This window comes from Prionailurus viverrinus, chromosome C2 (assembly GCF_022837055.1).
Source record: "Prionailurus viverrinus isolate Anna chromosome C2, UM_Priviv_1.0, whole genome shotgun sequence".
Classification (NCBI taxonomy): domain Eukaryota; kingdom Metazoa; phylum Chordata; class Mammalia; order Carnivora; family Felidae; genus Prionailurus; species Prionailurus viverrinus.
The window spans coordinates 6,209,425-6,235,034 of record NC_062569.1 but is presented as its reverse complement, the minus strand read 5'-3'; the positions used below and the strand labels follow the sequence as shown (position 1 = coordinate 6,235,034).

General features: G+C 43.4%; 1 protein-coding gene across 1 annotated transcript in view; it reads right to left on the bottom strand.

Annotated features, from left to right (window-relative positions):
• OXSR1 (oxidative stress responsive kinase 1) overlaps positions 1-21,317 on the bottom strand; it is a 104,649-nt gene extending 83,332 nt beyond the window's left edge. Inside the window, exon 1 of the mRNA XM_047874963.1 lies at positions 20,991-21,317. Coding sequence (XP_047730919.1) covers positions 20,991-21,060 — 70 coding nt within the window. The 5' untranslated portion in view covers positions 21,061-21,317. The remainder of the gene's footprint in view (positions 1-20,990) is intronic.
• Between the last annotated feature and the right edge of the window lie 4,293 nt (positions 21,318-25,610).

Below are 25,610 nucleotides of genomic sequence, written 5' to 3'. Positions count from 1 at the left end.
GAGTTATCCGACAAAAATGTTAAAGCAGTCATCATAAAAATGCTTTGATAAACAATTAAGAATTCCCCTAAATAAAAAAATAGAAAATTTTAGCAAAGAAACAGAAGTTATTTTTTTAAAACCACCAAATGGAAATTACGTGTACAACTGAAATATGCAATTTCCAAAATAAAAAAGTGCTGGATAGGCTTAATAGTACCTACTAGATACTAATTAGATACTAACAGATGATGGAGGATAAATTTGGTGAACTTGAGGACAAGATCAATAGTATACTCAATCTAAACAACAGAGAGAAAATGGACTGAAAAAAAAACAAAAAGAAAGAAAAAGAGAAAGAATAGAAGCTCAGGGAGCAGTGGACAATAACAAAAAACCCAATGTCCGTGTGGCAGGTAGAATAATGGTCCCCCACAAAGTGTCCATGTCCTAATCTTTGAAACCTGTGAATGTTACCTTATATGGCAAGAAGACTGCATGTGTTATTATGTTAAATCAAGGATGAGAAGATTACCCTGGATGATCTGGGTGGGCCCAATGTAATTATAAGGGTCTTTCTTTATAAGAGGGAGGAAGGAGAGCCAGAGTCAGAGAAGAAGAGATAACGGAAGCAGAGGTCAGAATGATGGGACCACGAGCCAAGGAGCAGGTACTGATATATGCAACATGGCTAACCTTGAAACCATTATGCTGTGTGAAATAAACCAACCACAAATTGTATGACTCCATTTATATGAAATGTCCAAATCAGGCAAATCCATACAGAAAATATATTACTAGTTGCCAGGGGCTAGGAAAAGAAGACAACGAAAGTTACTGCTTAAGAGGAACAGGATTCTTTCTGGGATAATGAAAATGTTCTGGATTTAGACAGAGGTTGCAAAATCCTGTGACTATACTAAAAAAAAAAAAACACTGAAATGCACACTTTTAAAATGGTGGGTTTTGGGGCACCTGGGTGGTTCAGTGGGTTAAGCGTCCCACTCTTGATTTCGGCTCAGGTCGTGATCTCAAGATTCATGATATCGAGCCCGAATCAGGCTCCATGTTGATAGCATGGAGCCTGCTTGAGATTCTCCCTCCCTCTCCCTCTCTCTCTCCCCACACCCTCTTTCTGCCCCTCCCCACTGGCACGAGTGTGTTCTCTCTCTCTCTCAAAATAAATAAACATTAAAAAATAAATAAAAAATAAATAAAATGGTGGATATGGTTATGTGACTTTTACCTCAAATTTTCAAAAAAGAGAATACCACAAACAACTTCAGTTCCTAATTCCACAATTTAGAAAAAAAATGGGCCAATTCTTTGAAAACAACTATCAAAACTCAGCCAAGATGAACTAGATAACCTGAATAATACTAACCCTACTAAAGAAATCAAATTTGTAATTGAACAGTTCTTAAAAAAAAATCCCCAGAACTTTACCAAACACTGACAAAAGAATTAAGTCATTTTACATGTTTTCCAGAAATGGAAGAAGTGGGAACACCTCCCAACCCATTTTATGAAATCAGTCGTTACCAATACCAAAACCAGACAAGGACATCAAAGAATTAAGAAAACTACGGACCAATGTCTCTCATGAAATTAACTGTAAAATCCTTAACAAAATATTAACACATTGAATCCAAAATAGCTAATGCACCACAACCAAGCACCATGCATTCCAGGTATGTGAGGCTGATGACACATTATGAAAGAAAAAGAAATCAATCACTGCAACACATTATATTGACAAGCCAAAGGGGGGAAAAAATCATGTATCAACTGACACAGAAAAACATCCTTAAAAAATTCAACACCATTCATAATAAAAGGCTCTCAGCAAACTAGGAAGAGGGGAGCTTCTTCAACCTCATAAAGAACACCTACAAAAAACCTTACAGCAAACAACATACTTAATGGTGAATGACTGAATACTTCTGAACTGGGAAAAAGGCAAGGCTGTCCATTCTCATCACTCTTAGGCAACACAGTACTAGTCACCCATAATTATAAAGCAAGAAAAAGAAATAAAAAGCACCCAAGTTGGAAAAGAAGAAATAAAACTGCCCTTATTTTAGATGATATGATTGTCTATAAAGAAAACCCCAAGAAATCTAGAAGCTCCTAGAAATTGTAAGACAGTTTAGCAAGGTTGCCAAAAAAAAAAAAAAAAAAAAAAAATCAATACAAGAAACCAACCCCATTTCCATATATGAACAACAAATAAGTGGAAACCTGTTCCCCCAAAATGAAATACTGTATGAATGAAATGGTATGAATCCAATAAAATATGAAGAGGATCTGTATGCTGAAAATACAACAGAACAAAGAACCATGAAATAGATTCACACAAATAAGTCCTGCTGATTTTTTTTTTTTTTTAATTCACCTCCAAATTAGTTAGCATATAGTGCAACAGTGATTTCAGGAGTAGATTCCTTAATGCCCCTTACTCACTTAGCCCATCCCCCCTCCCACAACCCCTCCAGCAGCTCTCAGTTTGTTCTCCATATTTATGAGTCTCTTTTGTTTTGTCCCCTCCCTGTTTTTATATTATTTTTGTTTCCCTTCCCTTATGTTCATCTGTTTTGTCTCTTAAAGTCCTCATATGAGTGAAGTCACATGAAGTTTGTCTTTTTTTTATTTTTTATTTTTTTAACGTTTATTTATTTTTGAGACAGAGAGAGACAGAGCATGAACGGGAGGGGCAGAGAGAGAGGGAGACACAGAATCGGAAGCAGGCTTCAGGCTCCGAGCCATCAGCCCAGAGCCCGACGCGGGGCTTGAACTCACGGATGGTGAGATCGTGACCTGAGCCGAAGTCGGACGCTTAACCGACTGAGCCACCCAGGCACCCCATGAAGTTTGTCTTTAACTGACTAATTTCACTTAGCATAATACCCTCCAGTTCCATCCACGTAGTTGCAAATGGCAAGATTTCATTCTTTCTCATTGCCAAATAGTATTCCATCGTGTATATATACCACATCTTCATTCATCCACATTTGAAGCCCCACTGATTTCTGACAAAGGTGCAAAAGCAATTCATTGGAGATGGATAACCTATCAGAATGGCTTAACAAAAATGTTTTTTAAAGTGACTAATCACTTTATTATTATTGATATTATTATCAACCATTCACTATTATTATTAATAATATTAGTAGTAGTACCAGGGTGCCTAGGTGGCTCAGTCGATTAAGTGTTTGACTCTTGATTTTGGCTCAGGTCGTGATCTCAGTTTGTGAGATCAAGCCCCACATCAGGCTCTGTGCTGACAGCATGGAGCCTGCTTGGGATTTCTTTCTCTCCATCTCTCTCTGCCCCTCCCCTGTTCGCACTCGCTCTCTCAAAATAAATAAACATTAAAAAAAAAATAAAACAAATAAAGTGATAACAGTAAATGCTGGTGAGGACGTGATGAAACTGGATCATTCCTACATTGCTAATGATTAATACAAAAAAAAAACCAAAAAACAAAACCATGGTACAGTCACTCTGGAGAATAGTTTGGCCGTTTCTTTTAAAACTGAAAGTGGACTTGTACAACTCAGCATTTTCACGCTTGGGTATTTATCTCACAGAAATAAAAACAGATGTTCACACAGAAACCTACATATAAATGTTCATAGCAGCTTTACTCATAATAGCCTCAAACTGGAAACTACCCCAATATCCTTCAACAGGTGAATGGTTAAACAAACTATGGTACACCCATAGAGAGAAATACTACTCAGCAATAAATATGAACAAGATACTAATATGCACATTACGTGGATGAACCTCAAGGGCATTACACTGAGTAAAAAAAGCCACTTTCAAAAAGTTACATATTTTATGACCCCACTTATAACAAATAAGTACAGTACACATATAACTAGGAAACTGAGTAAGTTTATTGGATTGTTAAAATATATATATATATGCCTAGGCTTATTAATAAGATAATCTTCAAACACCATTCACACAATGTCATTCATCAAATCACTAAACCACAGCAGCTACTTAATACTGTACCACTTGATAACTGAACAGGCTGTTTTTCTGTGCCCCAGATGAAATTTAATTATCCCCATCTCCATGCCTCTATAAAAGTCCTTCACTTTGCTTTCTACATATTAACACATACTTGTGCCTCCTTTCAAAGTCCAACTCACAGCCCAGCTAACTGGAAAAATTCTTAGATTCAAACTTCAGCCCCACTGCTGTCAGGAGAGTAAGTCTTCATTTCCTGACTATGTGCCTGGGACATATAGATGCCCAATAAATGTCTCTATTGTTCATTTCCTTGCCCTTTATCTTCTTGTAGGATGTTGAAACTGTTACATTACCGTGTCTCCTCAAGTATTTGGCATAGGGCAGGTTTACTATGTCTGTAAGGTACTTAAGTCTTAACCAAAACACATGAGGAAGAATGATCCCCACCAACTCCCCATCTATACCCATTCCATTAAAATAGGTTTTGGATTTACCATTTTAATCGCTGATATGACCACAGACTAAACATTCTCCTGCACAAACACTCATCCCTGAATAGAGATGAACTGTAAATACTTAAAAAAGGAAAAATGAGCAATCATTAAATTCTTCCCCCTTTCCTCTCCTTTGTCTCATCCTCTTCCCAAGTGGTGATTTTATCAAAATGTTGGCAGGAGAGACCATGGGGAAAGAAAAAGTGCTCCATGTACTACACGGTAATTATATTAAGAAAAAGCAACTCTGGGCAGAATGCTTCATGTAAAACGCAACATGCTTTCAATATCCTAGACATTCTCATGAAGAGCATGCACTTTAGAGAATGAGATATTTACTTTAATAAGATCCTATAACAGCCTGTAAAAAAAGCTAATTATCTGATCATTTAAGAGAAGTAGAAGGCAATTTAACATCTGGGGCTTTAAAACTTAAATTTCTAAGTGAAAAAAAGCAAAGAGCAAAACACCCCACAAAAGGATATATATGTATTAAAGTTTTCTGAAAGGATCCATAGAAGCTATTAAGAGTAACTAACAGAGGGGCGCCTGGGTGGTGCAGTCGGTTAAGCGTCTGACTTCAGCCCGGGTCACGATCTCGCGGTCCGTGAGTTCGAGCCCCGCGTCGGGCTCTGGGCTGATGGCTCAGAGCCTGGAGCCTGCTTCCGATTCTGTGTCTCCCTCTCTCTCTGCCCCTCTCCCGTTCATGCTCTGGGGGCGCCTGGGTGGCGCAGTCGGTTGAGCGTCCGACTTCAGCCAGGTCACGATCTCGCGGTCCGTGAGTTCGAGCCCCGCGTCGGGCTCTGGGCTGATGGCTCGGAGCCTGGAGCCTGCTTCCGATTCTGTGTCTCCCTCTCTCTCTGCCCCTCCCCCGTTCATGCTCTGTCTCTCTCTGTCTCAAAAATAAATAAACGTTAAAAAAAAAATTAAAAAAAAAAAAAAAAGAGTAGCTAACAGAGACAGAGTGAAAAGGAGAAGCTTATCATCAGCAAAAGACAAAATAATACACAGTATTCTGTTCTTGAATGTCCATTTTCCCCAATTTACGAGTCATATTATTATGTATATTACCAGAAGAAATCATGTCCATTTTTATTATCTTAAAATATTCAGATATTCCAGAAGATTTCTGGATTTCTAGGAAAGAAATTTCAGAAATTTCTTTCTAGTAAAGAAAAAAAAGCTTGGTAATTTTGCAATCACTTTCAAATTACAAGTCAACTTACATGAACATCAGAACATGGCAAAGAAAGACCATCTTAAACACGAACTGAGAGCTGCCTTTGTTTATGTGGTCGAATGCCTTTGCTTATATGGTAAAATATACAAAAAAAGTCAGGATCGGGCACCACAGTAATTTAAATTTGCTTCTTATAATTATCATTTATTTCAGTGTTAAAGTGATTTCAATTGCATTATTTATTATTCTTACATATTCCCTCCAATATTGACTTTAATAAAGACATACAATGCACAATAGATAACCCTTTCTAATACACAAAGTTTTCAATTTGAAAAATCTCTTCACAAAACCATAGTAAGATGACACTTCACACCCACTAGGATGGCTGCAATAAAAAAGACAGACTGTAAGAAGTGCTGCAAAGGATGTGGAGAACCTGGAACCCTCCGACACTGTGGGTGGGACTATACAATGACGTACCCACTTTAGAAGAGAGTCTGGTGGGGTTCCTGGGTGGCCCAGTCAGTTAAGCATCTTGATTTTGGCTCAGGTCATGATCTGGCAGTTTGTGAGTTCGAGCCCCCCATCAGGCTCTGTGCTAACAGTGCAGAGCCTGCCTGGGATTCTCTCTCTCCCTCTCTCTCTGCCCCTCCCTCAAAATAAATAAATAAACTTTAAAAAAAGTGGGGGGGGGGGGTGGGGGGGGGACGGGTGGTGCCTGAGTGGCTTGGTCGGTTAAGCATCCGACTTCGGCTCAGGTCATGATCTCATGGTCCTTGAGTTCGAGCCCCGCGTCGGGCTCTGTGCTGACAGCTGGGAGCCTGGAGCCTGCTTCAGATTCTATGTCTCCCTCTCTCTCTCTGCCCCTCCTCCGCTTGTGCTCTGTCTCTCTCTCAAAAATGAATAAATGTAATGGGGCGCCTGGGTGGCTCAGTGGATTAAGCGTCCGACTTTGGCTCAGGTCATGATCTCACTGTCCGGGAGTTCGAGCCCCGCGTCGGGCTCTGTACTGACAGCTCAGGGCCTGGAGCCCGCTTCGGGTTCTGTATCCCTCTTTCTCTGCCCCTCCCCTGCTCACACTCTGTCTGTCTCTCTCTCTCTCAAAAATAAACAAACATCAGGGGTGCCTGGGTGGCTCAGTCGGTTTGAGCGTCCGACTTCGGTTCAGGTCACGATCTCACGGTCCGTGACTTCGAGCCCCGCGTCGGGCTCTGTGCTGACCGCTCAGAGCCTGGAACCTGCTTCGGATTCTGTGTCTCCCTCTCTCTGCTCCTCCCCGGCTCACACTCTGTCTCTCTCTCAAAAATAAATAAACATTAAAAAAATAAAGTCGGGCAGTTGCTCAAAATGTTAACCATAGAGTTACTATACAATCCAGCACTTCAGCTCCGGCGTGTATACGCAAGAAAACATGTACACGTACAAACTCTCACACAGACGTTCACTGCACTATTACTCATAAGAGCCCCAAAGTGGAAATAATCCAAATGTCCATCAGAACAGAATAGGAAAATGTGGTATATCCATACAATGGAATACTGGTCAACAATAAAAAGAAACGGGAGTACTGATACCTGCTACGACATGGATGAACCTTGAAAACTTGCCAAGTAAATATGCCAGACACAAAAGGCCATATATGGTATGATCCCACTTATGCAGACTGTCCAGAATGGGCAAATCCATAGGTGCAGAGGTAGATTAGAGGATGCCAGAGACTAGAGGAAGGGGAAAATGGGGAATGCCGCTAATGGACAGGGTATTTCCGAAGCTATGAAAATGTTCTGGAATTAGACAGTGGTGATGGCTGCACAATTTTGTGAATGCACTGAATTGTTCACTTTAAATTGGCAAATTTCATAGTATATGAATTATATCTCAATAAAGCTGTTACTAAAAATATCTCTTCAAGTATGACATCAAATTTCAAATAGTATAAACGTGCTAGAGACATTAAAATTTAAAGACAATTTACATGTAATTATGTAACTCAACAAAATCTGTTACATTTAAATCCATTTGAAAGTTCCAGACCGGGGCGCCTGGGTGGCGCAGTCGGTTAAGCGTCCGACTTCAGCCAGATCACGATCTCGCGGTCTGTGAGTTTGAGCCCCGCGTCGGGCTCTGGGCTGATGGCTCGGAGCCTGGAGCCTGTTTCCGATTCTGTGTCTCCCTCTCTCTCTGCCCCTCCCTCGTTCATGCTCTGTCTCTCTCTGTCCCAAAAATAAATAAACATTAAAAAAAAAAAAAAAAATTAAAAAAAAAAAAAAAAAAAAAAGAAAGTTCCAGACCAAAGCCAGGCACATATAACCATAGTCAATATGGTCATGGATAAACCCAAATCATGATGATTAAAAAAAATTTTTTCCAAAATTTATTTTGAGAGGGGGGAGGGGCAGGGAGGGGGAGAGAGAGAGAGATAGAGAGAGGGAGGGAGGGAGACAGAAAGAGAAAGAATGAATCCTAGGCAAGCTCTGTGCTGAGAGCAGAGGCCCAAGTGGGGCTCAGTCTCAAGATCCATGAGATCATGACCTGAGCGGAAATCAGGAGGAGGGCGCTTAACCAGCTGAGTCGCCCAGGCACCCCACAACTCAGAATTATAATGAAGCAACAACTCGACACAAAGCTCACGTCATACAAAATTCAAAATAAAATCTAGTCTTTAAGAACACATTTCCCATTCAATGGCATCCAATAGTGTACCTGAATTATTTCGACAATAGTTTAAGAACACTAACTTACTGCTTGATAAAAATGATCCAATAGGCTACCATTGAAATAGCTTGCAGTGTGCAGTTCGCCCTCCGCTCTGCACAGGAGTATGGGGCAGAATGAGGCATGACGGAGGGTGGGGCAAGGTGAGGGCAAAGTACAGGCTAACAGCACCCCCCCCCCCACCGCCCTCTGCTCCAGGTGGGACATGTATATGATATTCCTTGGACACTGCAGGCTACCCCAAAAGGAGAAAGGACAAAAAACAAATGGTTAAACTGGTAAGAGTCTCCCCCGGTTTACCAGAAAAAGGCAATCCCATCATAGCCTGAAGTCCAGGAATGCCCTACTGTCTTTCGGTTTATGCTCCGCTAGAGGGAAAAACAACCTTGGCTTTGACGACACAGCTAGGCCTGCAATTAAGTCTTTAGCACGTGAAAGTCTCTCTGGAAACTCTGTCGACTTTGTCTCTGACTCCATAAAACGGTCGCCCCTCACACGTGCAGTGCAGCTCTTCCTGCCCATGGGTCCTGTCCCCATGCTTTCATAAAAATCACCTTTTTGCACCGAAGATAGCTTCAAGAATTCTTTCTCGGCCGTCGGCTCCACCCCCCACAAACCCATCACCCCAAAACTTCATGAGGCAGAACAGCAGTGTCTGCCATTAACTTTTCTCTCCCTCCCATCCTTTTCCTTTCCAAACTCATTCTTCGTGGGATCCCTAAAGAAAACTTAACTCTCTTGCCTTCAGTGAAAGGCCCCTGCCCCACTCTGGGAAGCCCCAGAGGAAGGAAGCTAATCACACAGGTCCCGTTATCCATCAGGCTAAGATGAGAGGCATTCTTAAGTCACAGAAGACACAATGCGGTCTCTACAGGGTACTTTTGGTCCTAGATAACAGATGTCTTCTAATATGTAAATGTATTCCCTAATGCTTTATCATTTTAATTTTTGCAAATGGACCACTGAATGGTATTTTTTTTAACTCTCAAACCAGTTCCTCCACCCCTGTATAATCAAACATTGATCATTTATCTTATATATACAAAATCTAAAACACTAGCTTTTTAGAAAAAAAATTTTTTTAATGTTTTTATTTATTTTTGAGACAGAGAGAGACGGAGCATGAGCAGGGGAGCGTTAGAGAGAGGGGGAGACACAGAATCCGAAGCAGGCTCCGGACTCTGAGCTGTCAGCACAGAGCCTGACACGGGGCTCGAACTCGCAGACAGTGAGATCATGTCCTGAGCCGAAGTCGGACACTTAACCGACTGAGCCACCCAGGTGCCCCTAAAACACTAGCTTTAAACATACTAATGGCATGTCCTACATAAACAAAAAACATGCTGGGGTTAAAAATACAGACACAGGAATTTGGGGAATTTAGTTGTTATTAATCCCTAGTCATTATTAACTATAGAATTTCACTAACAATAAAACACTAAACCTAGGTATTATCAATCACAATTGTCTATATACTAACGCACCTTTCTTTTACACAAAGGATCACTCATTTAATAAATCTCGCTAGAAGCAAGATATTAAATTCTGGTGTGATTTAACAAATGGCCTTAAAAGACAAGTGGCACTTGCCACATCTGATGATACAAAGAGATTCGCAGGCTCCGGTTCTTCCGTGTTAACGATCGCTTTCATTGACCTTCATATTCCCCCCCACCCCCCAAAATACCAAAACATTAATGAGCAACCAAAAAATATTTTAAAGTTCTAACATTAAGGATTATGGCTAATACAGTAAAAACTCAATACTAACACCACTATTTTAGAATAGCCAATGATGTTCTATCTTCCTTTAGGAAAACCTTTACTTCACAGAAAATAACTATTAATAATGTAAATAAGAGGGCGCCTGGGTGGCTGCGTTGGTTGAGCATCCGACTTCAGCTCAAGTCACGATTTCACAGTTTGCGGGTTCGAGCACCGCATTCGGCTCACTGCTGTCAGCACAGTCTTCTTCAAATCCTCTGTCCCCCTCTCTCTGGCCCCTCCCCTGCTCACCCTCTCTCAAGAATAAATAAAATATTTTTAAAAAATTAAAAAATAATAACGTAAATAAGAAGATAAGGAAGACTATCTTTAAAATGTCTTTATAATCATTTTAAGTATTCACCAATTCTTTGCAGGACTTTAAAAACACAGGATTAGAGATACAAATTTTAAAAATACTCGTCTCTTTAAAGCATGTCCCTTTATGAGGAATTTTTCAAAGTACACGTCAATTTACAGACTTTCAACCATCACTTTTCTTACAGTTAATCGAGTCAAATGGAAAACATCAGTATGCATTGCACATAGCAAAAGAAAATGTTATTTTGCAAAACTTTTACTTCAGTATAAACACACATGCAAATTGTAAAATGTATCTCTTAGGAGTGGTTTGGTGAAAAATGTCAAAGCTACTGCTCTAATGCCCTCTACTAAGCCCTGGACTACTACGGAGAATAATAGGATGGAAAATGTAAAACAGTTTCCAATAAAACATCCTCATTCAGACTTTCACGAGTTTACACTGCTGATCCATGCACCCTTCTCTGTGTCTCCAGCTCTTCCATCCTTCTGTCCTCTCCTAGTGAGCTCTTAAACCCCAGTGTTAATATGCAGTACATATCAGAACGGATTAATACACAAAAATATCAATGAGCTTTCTCCTGAAATTCTTCAAACTGCGTAACTTCGTCTCTTGAGACAGAAAAGGAGATGCCCAAAGGCATGGGGTTACTAAGAATTTTTTTAGTCTCTGGCCACTTTATAAGACCCAGAAGTTCAGGATAGAAAGTAAAAAATGGGTACTATTCCGGTGAGGAAAACAATAAATGAACCACATCAGCTGAAGATAACTTCCTCCAAATTTTGGGCACCCGTCATTGTAACAGGTACATATTCTAAAGATCTTAAGTGTTCTTTAGCAAGGTTTTGCCTTCACTGAAGAGCCAGCCCAGACCCTTCACTGTGAAAGATGATTAAGGCACCATCACCTAAACCAAGGAAAATATGGGAAATTACAATTTTGTAAACCCTCTTCTCTTGTCAGTGTCAGGTTGAAAATTAAAGCTCCTAAAACCGGGGGAACAGCTGTATGAATAGTCCTCATCATAAAAATCACGCTCTCCTCCCCATACGAAGATGAAAATAAAGACACACTGCCATATGCTTTGAGTAATTATTCACACAGCCTGATGGTTCTGAAATGAATCATCACTCTGTCCCCCGTTCGCTCTGGTAATCTCTCATCTCAACGGATGGTAACTCCATCCTTCCGGATGCTCCAGCCAAAAATCTTCAAATCTTTTCACGTCTAATCCAACGGCAGCTCCCTAACTCCAAAGCATGTTATTATCCAGCATCTGACGACTTCTCACCACCTCCGTCACTACCTCTCTCCACTGGATAAACTCTCTCCACCCTGTGCCCTTGCAAAACTACCCTCCACATACCAGCCTGAGTTATCCTCTGAAAAGACAGTCCCAGTGCTCCTCTGGCTCAAAACCCTGCAACAGTTTTCAACCTCCCTCAACGCAAAAGTGGGGCGCCCAGAGGACTTACGAGGCGTCACCCCATCTTACGGTCAGGACCACACAGCCCTACCACCTTACTCTCCTCATCTCTTCCCATCGGCCTCCACACCCTGTCCCTCTGCTCCAGCCGCTCCTGCCTCCTAGCCCTTAGCGCCATCAGCAGGCTTCCATTCCACTTCAGGGCCTTCACTGCCTCTGCTCCCTCTGCTTCAAACACGCTTCCCGCAGAAGATACTCACTTCTTCACCTCCTTCAGGTCTTTTCTCAAATGGCATCGTCTCGGTGAGGCTTTCCCTGACCTATTTAAAACTCACCTCTATCCCCAGGAATCTCCAACCCCTTTCTCAGCTTTACTTTTATCCTTTGTCACACTGGATTATTAACTCCATAAAAGCAGGGATTTTCTGTCTGCTTCACTGCTGTATCCCTAGCATCCGGAGCAGTACCCGGCACATAAGAGAAGTTCGAAAAACATTTGCCGAATACATTAATCAACCAGGTGGTGACACATATTTGCAAGAAAAAAAATTTACTCATTTAAGGCCGAGGAAACACTAAAATGGCCCAGTCTTCATGGACATTACCTCATTATTACCATCACGAGCGCTAACATCTACTGAATGTTTATTCTGTGTGCCAAGTACTATGTTTGCATCTCGGTTTTTCATCTAATATGTTAGGTATTATTGATCTGACAAAGCAATGTAAGAAGAGCAATGCAGGCAAAAATAAGACTGAGGTCATGCACCAGCAAGAGGCAAAGTAGGGTCTAGAAACCAGAACTACGTGATGATTCAACACCATACTCCTAACTGGTAAGCAACTGCCTCTTTAGATTAAAGCTAACATTTATTAACTGATTACTGTATGTCAGGTTAAATTATTTACTTGTAATGTCTTAATTATTTTAATTAAAAAAAAACAAAACAAAGCCAATACTTTTAGTTGCCTATCCAACAATTTTCCCTTGTTTAATAAGAGAACCTTGACCTGTTTCGTTTGAAGTAATAACGTGCCCAGCTAAAAAGCTTTATTTCACAGCCTCCCTTGCAAATGGCCAAATTACACGGTTCTGGCCAATAAACTAGGAATGGAAGTCACTGAGTAAGGCTTCCAGGAAAGAAAGCTCTTTGAAAGGGAGCCAACTCAGTTGTCATGTGCCTTTGTCCTTTTGCCATATTCCTCCAGCCTGGAACACAAGCACGAGTCTAGGAGTGGAACAACTCTCTTGCAACTATGAGAATGAGAGTCACGTGCCAAGCTCAGTGGAGTAAAACCTAATGGCACCCAGGCTGCCACTCCAGTTCCATAAGGGGCAAAAGGTACTTTATTAAGCCACTACGGTTTCCATTACATGCAGCCAGATGCAATACCTATTTGACACAGCCCTATGAGGTTGTTGGCCCAATGTTCGCCTTACTGATCATGCCACCACAGCTAAGTGTCCCCAGTCAGGGGGAGAAAATACGCCAACCATTAAGAATCACTCTACTCATAGTGCACGATGTCTTCCACATTTATGGAGGGGCTGGAGGTGGGATCCTGGAGTGTGTACTTGAAAACCACTACGTCAGACCTCAAAATGTGTGGCTAGTGAACAATTAGTGAAAATTAAAAAGGGAAAGCAGAGGGGCGCCTGGGTGGCGCAGTCGGTTAAGCGTCCGACTTCAGCCAGGTCATGATCTCGCGGTCCGTGAGTTCGAGCCCCGCGTCGGGCTCTGGGCTGATGGCTCAGAGCCTGGAGCCTGTTTCCGATTCTGTGTCTCCCTCTCTCTCTGCCCCTCCCCCGTTCATGCTCTGTCTCTCTCTGTCCCAAAAATAAATAAACGTTAAAAAAAAAAAAAATTTTTAAAAAGGGAAAGTAGAGAATAAAGCTAACGAGTTGCCTTCACCAAAGCGTCAAAGGTAGGTAAATTATACCATATTAAAAACAGATCTAAACCTAACCCAAGGTAAACAGCAAATATTTATGGAGCCTTTTCGAGCTGTATGACAATAAGAGGCACATATCACGGCCTTTGCCAGACTGTTTCCCTATGCGGTATCGTACCGTATTACTGGGAGGGCCTTATGCAGCTATACTCCTGTGTCCGCCACAAATCCTGAAATCCATCTAAACTTTAATGAAAGGCGTCTGCGTGACTGAGTGGGTTGAGGGACCGACTCTTGATTTCAGCTCAGGTCATGATCTCAGGGTCGTGGGATAGAGTCCTCCGTCAGGCTCCACGCTGAGCATGAAACCTGTTTAAGATATTCTCTCTCTCTCTCTCTCTCTCCCCAGTTCGTGCTCATGCTCGCTCTCTAAAATAAAAATAAACAAACTTTAAGGAGATCTGGAAGTAAGGGGGAAAAAGATGCAGTGATAAGCATTACAACAGATTCAAAATATTTAAGTGTCGCAAGATTTCAAGTCACATAGTATTTCACATTTCATGGTAATACCAAAAATTAGGGGACGTAGGAGAGGGAGGAACAAAGAAAGGCAGAGATAACAAAAACCATTATCTTAAGGAACACTCAATAAAAACTAAACTTTTAACAGTCTTCTCTTTCTTTTTTAACCGAGAGAAAGCACAAGAGGGGGAGGGACAGAGAGAGAGGGGAACAGAAGATCCAAAGCAGGCTCTACACTGACAGCAACCAGTCCAATGCAGGGCTTCAACTCACAAACCGTGAGATCATGACCTGAGCCGAAGTCAGCCGCTCAAGCGACTGAGCCACCCAGGCACCGCCAAACTAAACATTTTCTGCAATTACACTTAATCTACATAACAGCCCCAATGATAATATGTGCCATTATCTCCATTTTTCCCCAAAGTCTATTCATTTATTTTGAGACACACACACACACACACACACACACAACACACATGAGTGGGGGAGGGACAGAGACAGCAGGAGAGAAAGAATCCCAAGAGAATCGACTCAGGGCTTGAAATCACAAACTATGAGATAATGACCTCAGCCAAAACCAAGAGTTGGACGCTTAACCGACTGAGCCACACTGGCGTCCCCCACTATCTCCATTTTATAGACAAAAAGCCAACACTAAAACCAGTTATATAAATTGCCCAAGGTCGCATAGGTAATAACAGATAAGGCAGGATTTGATTCCAGGTCAGTACAGCCCCAAGACCATACTCTTCCAGCTATTTCAACACATGTCAACTACAGTGCAACATCTGTTCAGAAATTCAAATACAATAATAATGGCTAGTAAGGAGCTAAAAAAAAAAAAAAAAAAGATGAAAGAGTGATAGTGAAAATAATACTAACATCTTTTACAAGTAATCATACTTAAAGAACTTCAAATCTTTCCAAAGCATGCTTAAGATGATACAGTTCTTTAAAAGGAAGTCCTCTGAATTCCCAATCTGTATGCTTTTAATATGCTCCAGGAAGGGAGTTTTTCTTTTCTCTTTTTTTTTGAGAAATCTGGATTTTGCCAGAGAGAGAAAAAAAACAGAATGTGAGAAACAACCCCATAAATATTAGAGGCCAAGCAGCATAGGTAAAAAAAATTACATTTCAAATAAATGCAGGTGCTTTGATCAGAAAGGAGGCATCATTTAACCACTGCCTTAAAATACAATTCTTTGAAAACAAAACAAAAATTGAAAACAAAAAACAACGAAAAAATTCAAAGGATCCTCCAAGCTTTTTTTTTTCTGAACTCCATTTGTTTCCTGCAAATTTTAAGTGTAATCTGCAGAAATCACAAAGATTCATTTTGAAGATTATAGCTTATTACAAAATACTGTATTCCAAATATTTCAGCATTGAAGCAAGTCAGAATAAGAATCAACTGCTTTATTGAGGCTTGCTACTTGTAATAAGCTATAGTTCAAGGAAAAACATTACTTTCCCTCCCTGTTGGGAGGATGGGGTGAGAGAGGAGTAGAATGGAAGGATGTTAGCAACTTTCAGGAACTTACGAATGAGAGGGAGACATTTATTTATTTATTTATTTATTTATTTGAGAGAGAGCACGCACACGCGCGCGCACACACACGTGCGCGCGCGCGCACACACACACACACACACACACACACACACGAGGGAGGGGCAGAGGGAAAGAGAGAGAATCCCAAGCAGGCTGCACACTTGCCACAGCCTGATACGGGGCTCAACCCCATCACCCCAGGACCATGACCTGAGCCAAAATCAAGAGTCGGACACTGAACCCACTGAACCACCCAGGGGCCCTGAGAGGGAGTTATTTAAAACTTACAGAATAGGATACACAAAAGAAAAATTCTACTACATCCAGAAGGGTCACCTTCAAAATAGCTGCTATCAAATTTTTTTATTTAAAAGATATTTCCCTTAATCCTTCACTGTAAGGATATTTTCCCCAATTCATTTCGCTTAATCCCTTAGTATTTCCCTTAGTCAGACTATGACTACTATCTTATAGTTTATATCTTCCATTTTATATTCAAAAACCAATCAAATTCCCACATAGAAACAAGGATGCTGAATTAAGCAATAGGAGAACTGAACACCAGTATTGGCTATGCCACTAATTAGCTCTATGGCTTTAGACAGTCATTTCACCCTGTTAGGTTTCAATGTCTTCATCTGTAAAACAAGATAAATTGAATCAGGGGCACCTGGGTGGCTCAGTTGGTTAAGTGTCTGGCTCTTGATTTCGGCTCGGGTCATGAACTCACGGTTCGTGAGTTCGAGTCCCACGTTAGGCTCTGTGCCGAGAGTGTGGAGTCTGCATGGAGTTCTCTCTCTGGCCCTCCCCCACTTGCTCTCTTTCGCTTTTTCTCAAAATAAAGAAATAAACGTTCTTAAAAAATTAACCCAAAATGTCCTGGAGGTCTAAAAGTAAGAGCTAAAACTATAGCTAAAACGCTTAGAAGAAAACATAGGAAAAAAATCCTTGTGATGTTGGGTTTTAGTAAAGATTTCCTACAGACACCATCAAAAGCACACACGATCAATAAAAGAAAAAAAAATAATAAACTTTATCGAAATTCAAAACTTTTTGAAAGTTTTCAAAAACTCACCCCAGAACTCAATAAGAAAACAAACCATGGGCAACCCAATTGGGCAAAACATTCGGATGGACATTTCACCAGAGACAGATGAAAAGCTAATGAATAAGTACATCGTTAGTCATGAAAGAAATGCAAAACCACCTCCAAATACTACTTCATACCCACCCGGACGGCTATAATCTAAGACACCAAATGCTGACAAAAATAAAGAGAAACAGGAACTCTCACCCAGGGTTGGTGGGAATGAAAAATGATGCAGTCACTTCGAAAAGGTTTAATCAGGTTCTTAAAAAACTTAAATATAAATTTACCACATGACCCAGAAACTCCACCCAAGGAAAATGAAACATGTTCATATGAAGATCTGATAAGTGAAAGCTCATAACAGCATTATTCCAAAAGAGCCAAAAAGCAGAAATAACCCAATGGCCATCAAGAGGTGTCCAATGAGAAGGAATCGTGTAATGATACAGGCTACAACATGGAGGAACTTCAGGAAACGCCATGCCAAGTAAAAGAAACCAACACAAAGGACCACAGATTATAGGGTTATATTTACATTAAATATCCAGAAAAGGCAAATCTATAGAGACAGAGAGAGTAGATCTGTGGTTGCCCGAGGCAGGGGGTGGGAACAGGGAGTGACTGCAAACGACATGAGGCATCTTTGTGGAATGATGGAAATGTTCTAAAATTGGATTGTGGGGATGACTGAACAACTCTGAAAATTTACTTAAAAAATTACACGATTGTACACTTAATACAGGTGCATTTTATGGTATATAAATTCTAACCCAATCAAGTTGTTCTTAAAAATGAAAAAATATCACGGTGAGTGGGAGAAGCCAAACGCAAAAGACAGTATGTTATTATGATCTCATTTACACAAAATGTCCAGAAAAGGCAACCCTATAGAGACAGAAAGGTTTGTGGTTGCCTGGGGTTAGGGGTGGGAACAGAGATTAACTGTAAGCAGGCACAAGGATCCTACTGGGTAAGGAAAATATTCTAAAACTGGATTATGCTTCCTGGCATACGGCACAAGTTTCTAAAAACCACTGAATTTTGTACTTAAAAATGGGTGAATTTTATAGCATTAGATTATTTTTTAAGGTTATTTTTAAAAATAAAATGGTAAAGTTATTTTTTTAGCCGTTTATTATTTTTGAAAGAGAGAGAGAGAGTGGGAGCGAGTGAGGGGGAGTGGCAGAGCGAGGGGGTCAGAGGATCTGAAGTAGGCTCTGTACTGAGAGCAGAGAGCTGGGTGCAGGCTGAAACTCAAGAACCGTGAGATCATGACCCGACCTGGGCTGCAGCTGGATGCTTAACCAACTGAGCTACCCAGGTGGCCCAGGAAAGTTATTTTTTTTTAATTTTTTTTTTTTAATGTTTATTTATTTTTGAGACAGAGAGAGACAGAGCATGAACACGGGAGGGGCAGAGAGAGAGGGAGACACAGAATCGGAAACAGGCTGCAGGCTCTGAGCTGTCAGCACAGAGCCCGACACAGGGCTCGAACTCACGAGCTATGAGATCATGACCTGAGCCGAAGTCGGACGCTCAACCGACCGAGCCACCCAGGCGCCCCCAGTAAAGTTATTTTTAAAAATAAAATGGCCAAGGGGCACCTGGGTAGCTCTGTCGGTTGAGCGTCCGTCTGACTCTTGATTTCGGCTCAGGTCACGATCAATCAAGCCTGTGTTGGGCTCTGCACTGTGCGTGGAACTTTGCTGACAATTCTCACTTTATCTCTCTCTCTCTCTCCCTCAGCCCCTCTCCCTGCTCCCTCTCTCAAAAGAAAAAAAAAAAAAAAAAAGAAAAGAAACATAAGATGGTCAAATCACGTTGGAGCTCTTAACCTTTTACCCATGGAGTGCTTTAGAAAGGAGATGAAAACTAACCCTAACCCGGAGGACTGAGATTCCCTTTTGCCCACTCACAGACACCCTATCGGTCTGAGGACAATTCCAAATTAATAAATCTCTAAATCTCTAGAGCCCTAGGCCACCACAACAGCAAAGCCTCTGCATCCCAGAAACACGTCCGTCTTACCAGAAAGGAAAGCAAAAGTTTCCTTCTAAAACAATGACAGGGATACCCTTTCTTTACTTTTCAGGTACCGTTGTCCAATCGTCCACTTAGTCTCTTTCTTTAATAGGAAACTGGTTGAGGGGGCGCCTGGGTGGCTCAGTCCGTTACGCATCAGACCTTGGCTCAGGTTGTGATCTCACAGTTTGTGAGTTTGCGCCCCACATCGGGCTCTCTGCTGTCAGCATAGAGCCGGCTTCGGATCCTCAGTCTCCCTCCCTCTCTCTCTCTGCCCCTCTGTTCTCTCTCTCAAAAAGAAATAAAATTTAGGGGCACCTGGGTGGCGCAGTCGGTTAAGCCTCCGACTTCAGCCAGGTCACGATCTCGCGGTCCATGAGTTTGAGCCCTACGTCGGGCTCTGGGCTGATGGCTCAGAGCCTGGAGCCTGTTTCCGATTCTGTGTCTCCCTCTCTCTCTGCCCCTCCCCCGTTCATGCTCTGTCTCTCTCTGTCCCAAAAATAAATAAACGTTGAAAAAAAAAAAAAAAAAAAGGAAACTGATTCAGGAACCCAGAACCAATCAATCAAGACAGAGACCTAGCCTGCTGTCTTCAGAACCAACCAGTACATGTCAAAGACCCGGCAAGGGCACGGGGCACAGCGTGGCTTAAGGAAAAAAATGCGATTTCTTTGAGCTAAAACTCAGCCCAGATTTGTTTTGAAACAAGGCAAAAAAAAAAAAAAAAAAAAAGAAAGAAAAAAGAAAAAAAAATGACAAAGTTTCTCTAAAATACAAATTGCAATAAACACTCACACCCCCAAGGCAGCTAAGGAGTTTTCAGCCAGTCTTTGTTATAAAACTAATTTTAGGACAGGATGCTGATCTAGGCAAAGTAGACAATCTCCTTCCTCCAATACATAGGGGTCTGCTCATGTCAGTTACATTGAGCTTCTGTTTAGCTAAACCCACCCTCTTTTGATTTCTAAAGTCACTGGATTATTGTTGTCCAACAAACACTTCCCTCATCCCAAGTCCCCACCCTCCCCCAATCACTGTGCCTGAGAATTACAATCCATGTTTGTGCCAGTTTTGGTCTCTGCTAACTGGTATTCCTGGACCTCAAATCTACTGCACACACAGAAGCCAGATCCGTGGAATCGTGTCATGTCTCTGTTTGAATCCCTCCAATACACTTAAAATAAATTCCAAAATCCTTACCATGCCTGAGAAGGTCCACTTTCTATCCCTGCCAGTTTGCCTCCGGGTCCTGAAACACATCAAGCTCTTTCCCTCCTCAGGACCTTTGCACTTCCTCGTCCCTCAGCTGGGAAAAATCTGCCCTGGCATCGTAAGACTCCTTCTCCTCCTTCAGCGGCTCAACTTAAATGTCAACGCCTCAGAAAAAGACTTTTCCTTGAAATCACCCTAACTAGGTCTCCAGGTCACGCTCTATCAGAACATCTTGTTTATTTCCTTCCTAGCACTTGCCAAGCCTTGTAAATCTTTTTATTTGCCGAGTTATTCAATGTCTACCAGAAAGTCAGTCCCAAACAGTGGGAAGTTGTGTCTACGCTGCTCGGTGCGGTACCTTCAGCTTCACCTGGAGAGGATCCCCAGCTCCACCTAAGCAATGTTTGGCGCTTGGTGGGCACTCAAGGGTGCTCACCCGGCGCGGGAGTGGACTAAAACCCCTATCCCACCATCGCCAAAGTAGGTGGCTGTGCCCACAACTCGCCCATCATTTCTCGCACAGCCTCCCTAGGGCCTGTCCGTGCCTGCACTTTTCTTCCTCTCCCAGACCCATGCATCGCTCAGCTTCAAACATCTGTCACTACCCAAATCTCTCCTGAGCCCCTCAAACCCCAGCCCAGCCAACCTCCCCGCCTCGCACGCGCTGCACAAACCCAGAGCCTCACCCACACGCCCTACAAACCCCGAGCCCCATGAGCGCTCACGAGTATCTGTGAGTCCTGCGCTCCCCGAGCTCCCGCGGGTCCCCACGTTCCCGCGTGTCACCCGCCTCCCAGCGCGGCGCCTCCCCCCTCAGCGGCGCGCCAGCTCTCACCGATCACCTCCTGCAGCTCGTAATCGTCCCTGTTGATGGACCAGGGCAGGGCGCTCGAGTCCTCGGACATGACGGCGGCGCGGCTCGCGATCCTCGCTCAAACTCGCTGACCTCTCTCGTCTCCTCGCCGCGCCTCTCCCCACCCCCAACCGCCGCCGCCGCCGCGCCCCCACCAACCGCCTCTGGAACAGCCACGGGTCGGACGGCGCCTGGGCGCGGGGTCACCGCTCGACAGAGCGGCGGAGGCTCGAAGCTCCGGCGGACCTCGCCTCTTGCTCCTCCGCGTCCGGCACTCCCCACCCGCCCCAGGTCCCGGTCCCGGCCTCGGCCTCGGCTGCAGCAGCGACAGGGTTTTCGCCTGGGCCCAACCCCTCTGTCCCGCCCTCCACCCTAGCCCCACGCACGGGCCAAACTTTCCCTTCTCCCTCCACCTGCCGACACGCAGCGCGCTGACGTCACCGCGCCGGGAAGGCCCCGCCTCGGCCCCGCCTCCGGCCACCATCTCAAGCGTGGCTGCGTATACACGGAGCTAGCAAGAATCCCGAGAAGGTGGAAGTTGACAGTGGGAGGCAAGAAATGCTTAGGGGGGAGTTTAGGGAGGAGTTTAGGGAGGGTATCGGACAGTCAGAGGAGAGCCTAAAGTAGCACAAAGGCGGTAGCCACACTCATCATGGCGGCCAAAGGGCGACCGAGCGGAGGGGGCGGAGCCACTCCTGGCGGTTGGGGCACGTTGCCGTCTCCGTCGTCGCATTTATTGGTTGGTTTGAGAAGGAATAAGAAAGGTAATGGGTGGGAGTGGACGTCGGTCAAAGTTAGTCCCGCCTCTAGACTCTCAACGCGCTTCTCAGCGCCGGGACTCCTTCAAGATCGCCAGTGCCTTCCTTGCTCGGTTTGCCCTTTTCTCTGGGGTGACGTCACGGCGTAGCCGTCACACCCTCGAGACGTGCGAACGGCTCCGCAGGGTGTGGAGAAGGTGGAGGGTGCAGTTGGGTGAGGTAGCTTTGGGGTGTGGACTCCTGCCTGCTGGGCTGAAAGGCCTTGAGCTACGGGACGCAATGGAACTGGGAAGCTTACCGTTTGACGACGCTTGTTCCAAGGCGGAAGTGCTCGCTGCAGCCTCTGTCGCCGCCCTCTCTGTAACCTTGTTGGGCTGGGTGGGGAGTTCCTGCCCATTCTCAACTTTGGGTCCGGAGCTCAAATGACCACCCATCTTGGGGGCCTCGAAGAGTTGGGCCTTTTTCCCCCTGCCGCGGCTTGGGCCATTAGGCAAGTGAGATTCGGCCCATGCGGTTTGGCGTCGTTTCAAGGGCCTTGACTTTTGTGTCACCTCTCTGAATTTGAGTTTTCTCTGGTTGACCACGTAGGTCCACTGGGGAAGTTATTGAGGTGAAAACTGATCGCGTTCAGCAAAATGAAAAAAAGAGGTTCAGCATGTTTGGGGCTGGGTGCGAAACCGTTCCCTCTTGGACATATTTCAGACCCAATAGTAGTCGTTAAGGAAGAGACCTTCACCCAGGCCCTGCCAGGCCCTGGAAGCCCGTGCTGAGCTCTGCGGGAGGAGGGCCACCGACCCCGAAAGTAGTCAACTAGGGGTTGCGGAAATGGAGCTGTTAGGTTTCCGCCTGGTTGGTGGGACTGGAGGACGTTTCATGAAGGAGGTAGCTTTCTTACCGGACCTTGTAAAGGTAACGTGATTCCAACAGGTGGGAGTTGAGAACCTAGACTATTCTGGTTACAGCCGAGGGGCCATTTCCCAAGTTTGAAAGAATCCAGGCCTTGCTGTAGAAACTGGTTTCTGCCGTTACTACTGACACCTTTACTGCCGTGTGTTGCCTTTTTTTTTTTTTTTGCAGGGAGAAGAGGGATGATGATTAAATACATCAGATAAGAGCTAAACCTGATGGTAAAGATTAGAGAGATCAAGGTTTGTGTCAATAGAATGATGCATAACCATAGATTCTTAACCTAGGATTGTTGACCTGTGTGGACCATGGACGGGCTTCAGAAGTTTCTAGTTTTTTTTTGTTTTGTTTTGTTTTTTTCTGTTTTACTCTCTTGAAATTACATGCAGAATAGTATATACTCCTGGGAGAGATTTTGGCCACCTTTCTCATTCCCCGTTCCCCGATGGAAAGGAGCTACTAACCTAATAATGAAAATTCAGTATACACATTGCCCCACATTCTTGCATTCATTAATGGGTTCTCTTCTACCTTCCCCACACACACGGTTTAGTTGAGCCGGGATCTGCTGTGTAGATGTGGTCATTTTGCCTGTCTCCTGGGCTTTCCCATGTGGCCTCGTAGAGGTTAAGATTCCACGCTTTTAATGAGCAAAGAATTGGTGGCTGTTTGAGGCCAGGAGCCCAAACCTCGACCTCTTTCTCCGCTTATAGAGTACGTTCCATGTGAGAGTGCTGTCATAAACACTGGTAGACAGAGGTAAACAAAGTGACTTCCTGTTTTCGTGGAGGTATAGTCCAAAAGAAATAGTAAACAACCAAGCAAATACATAGACAATTATGTTATAAAGGACAATGCAGAAAAGGCCAGTGCAAACATCATAGCTTAGCCTGGCCTACCTTTAACGTGCTCAGCACATTTACATTCACCTACAGTTGGGCAAAATCATCTAACATAAAGCCTGTTTTGTAACGAATTATTGACTATATCATGTAATTGATTGAATACTGTACTAAAAGTAAAAAACAGAATGGCTAGGGACGACTGGGTGGCTCAGTTAAGCATTCGGCTTCAGCTCAAGTCCTGATATCACAGTTCACAAGTTCGAGCCCCGCATGGGGCTCTGTGCTAACAGCTCAGAGCCTGGAGCCTGCTTCTGATTCTGTGTGTCCCTCTCTGCCCCTCCCCTAGCTCGTGCACACGTGCGCGCGCTCTCTCTCTCTCTCTCTCTCTCTCTCTTTTAATGTTTAAAATGTTAAAAAAAAAACCCAATAGCTGTATGGGAACAGTATGGTTTAAGTATGGTTGACCCTGGTGATCACGTGGTTGACCAGGAGCTGTAGCACCTGCCACTGCCCAGCCTCATGGAAAAGGATTGTCCCGCATAGCACTAACCTGGGAAAAGAGCCAAATTCAAAATTTTAGGTACAGTTTCTACTGAATTCGTATCACTTTTGTACTATCATGAAGTCTAAAAAGTATAAATTGATCCATTATAAGTTGGGGACCATCTATATACCATGCTACAGCACCCTTAAGGAGTTTGGAGAACACCCTCTATGAGAAAACTGAGAGGAAACCAGTTATTTATTTTTAATGTTCATTTGAGAGAGAGAGAATGTGAGCAGGGGACGGGCAGAGCCAAAGGGGACAGATAATTCCAAGTGAGCTCTGCACCGACAGCACTGAGCCTGATGTGGGGCTTGAACCTACCAACCACGAGATCATGACCTGAGCTGACGTCAGACACTCAACCTATTGAGCCACCCAGGTGCCCCTCCTTTCTCTCTTTAGGATTAGTTAATGGTCCTGAACTTCTACCTAACTCAGTGCTGGGAAAAGCACGTTCCTAAAGTCAGAGAATGCACTTGAGCAACATTCACAGGCAATCTTCCTCATGTACTAGAATGCTCTGAAAGCAAACTCTGGGGTAGGCCTGAAGGATATGAGCCAGATATAGACAGCATCTACTACAGTGTGTAAACGCAAAAGTTGAGAATCACTGCCTGGACTAGAAACCTAAGGGAAAGTATATTCACACTTCCCTTTCATTCTTTGTTGCCGTTAAGCAGCTCACCAGCATTGTGCTCTGCTTTTAGCACCTGCAGGGTGGAGGAAAAAAAAGACTGATTTCAAGACTTAGTGATGCCTTGAAGTGGTAATTGCAGCTGTAATCAAGTTTTGTAGGCTCCTTTAATGAAAGAAAAATTTTGAAGTCTTGAAATTAATGTGTGCCCTACATAAGTAACCTAAATATAAAGAAAAGCACAATTTTATGTCTTTGTTATAAACCGATTTTCTAAGCAGTTCCATGTCCGTGGAATCTGCCCCCCACTTCATCTGTCCCTTATCACATGTCACAGGTAGAATAATCTCATCTCTTGTTATGAGAGGGGACAATACCCATACCTTATTTAGGTGTGCTTCCTCTCTTGTACCTGGAACAGTGCCCCCCCCTCCCCCGCACACACACACACAGGCACATATTAGGGTGTCGTGTTGAATAAATAGACGGAGCATGAGAGTACAGGAGACATGCACAAGCTAGGAGTGTGTAGCCTGGTGAGAAGCTGCTATCTTGGCAAACCAAGGAAATAAATGTCCAAAGGGACAGGCACTCAGAGCCTGTAAGAAATAAGTAGGTGCAAACGTTACTGTAGGAAAAAAAAAAAAATCGGTCTGTGCAGAAAGAATTAGCATCAAGCGGGATTCTGAGCCAGAGAGTAGCTTGAGGGTCACCCCGGCTGGCACCAAGCCAACTTGATGAGCTCAAGCTGAATTAAGCAAAAGTTGGGAAATACTTGACTGAGGTCGAGCCAGTTGCGAGGTGCCTGCTCCATTTCCAACACTACTCTTAAGGGTTTAATATGTCTAAAAGGCTACCTCATTAGGATGTTTATTGTAGCATCACTGTAGTAGGGGGAAACTGGAAACAATT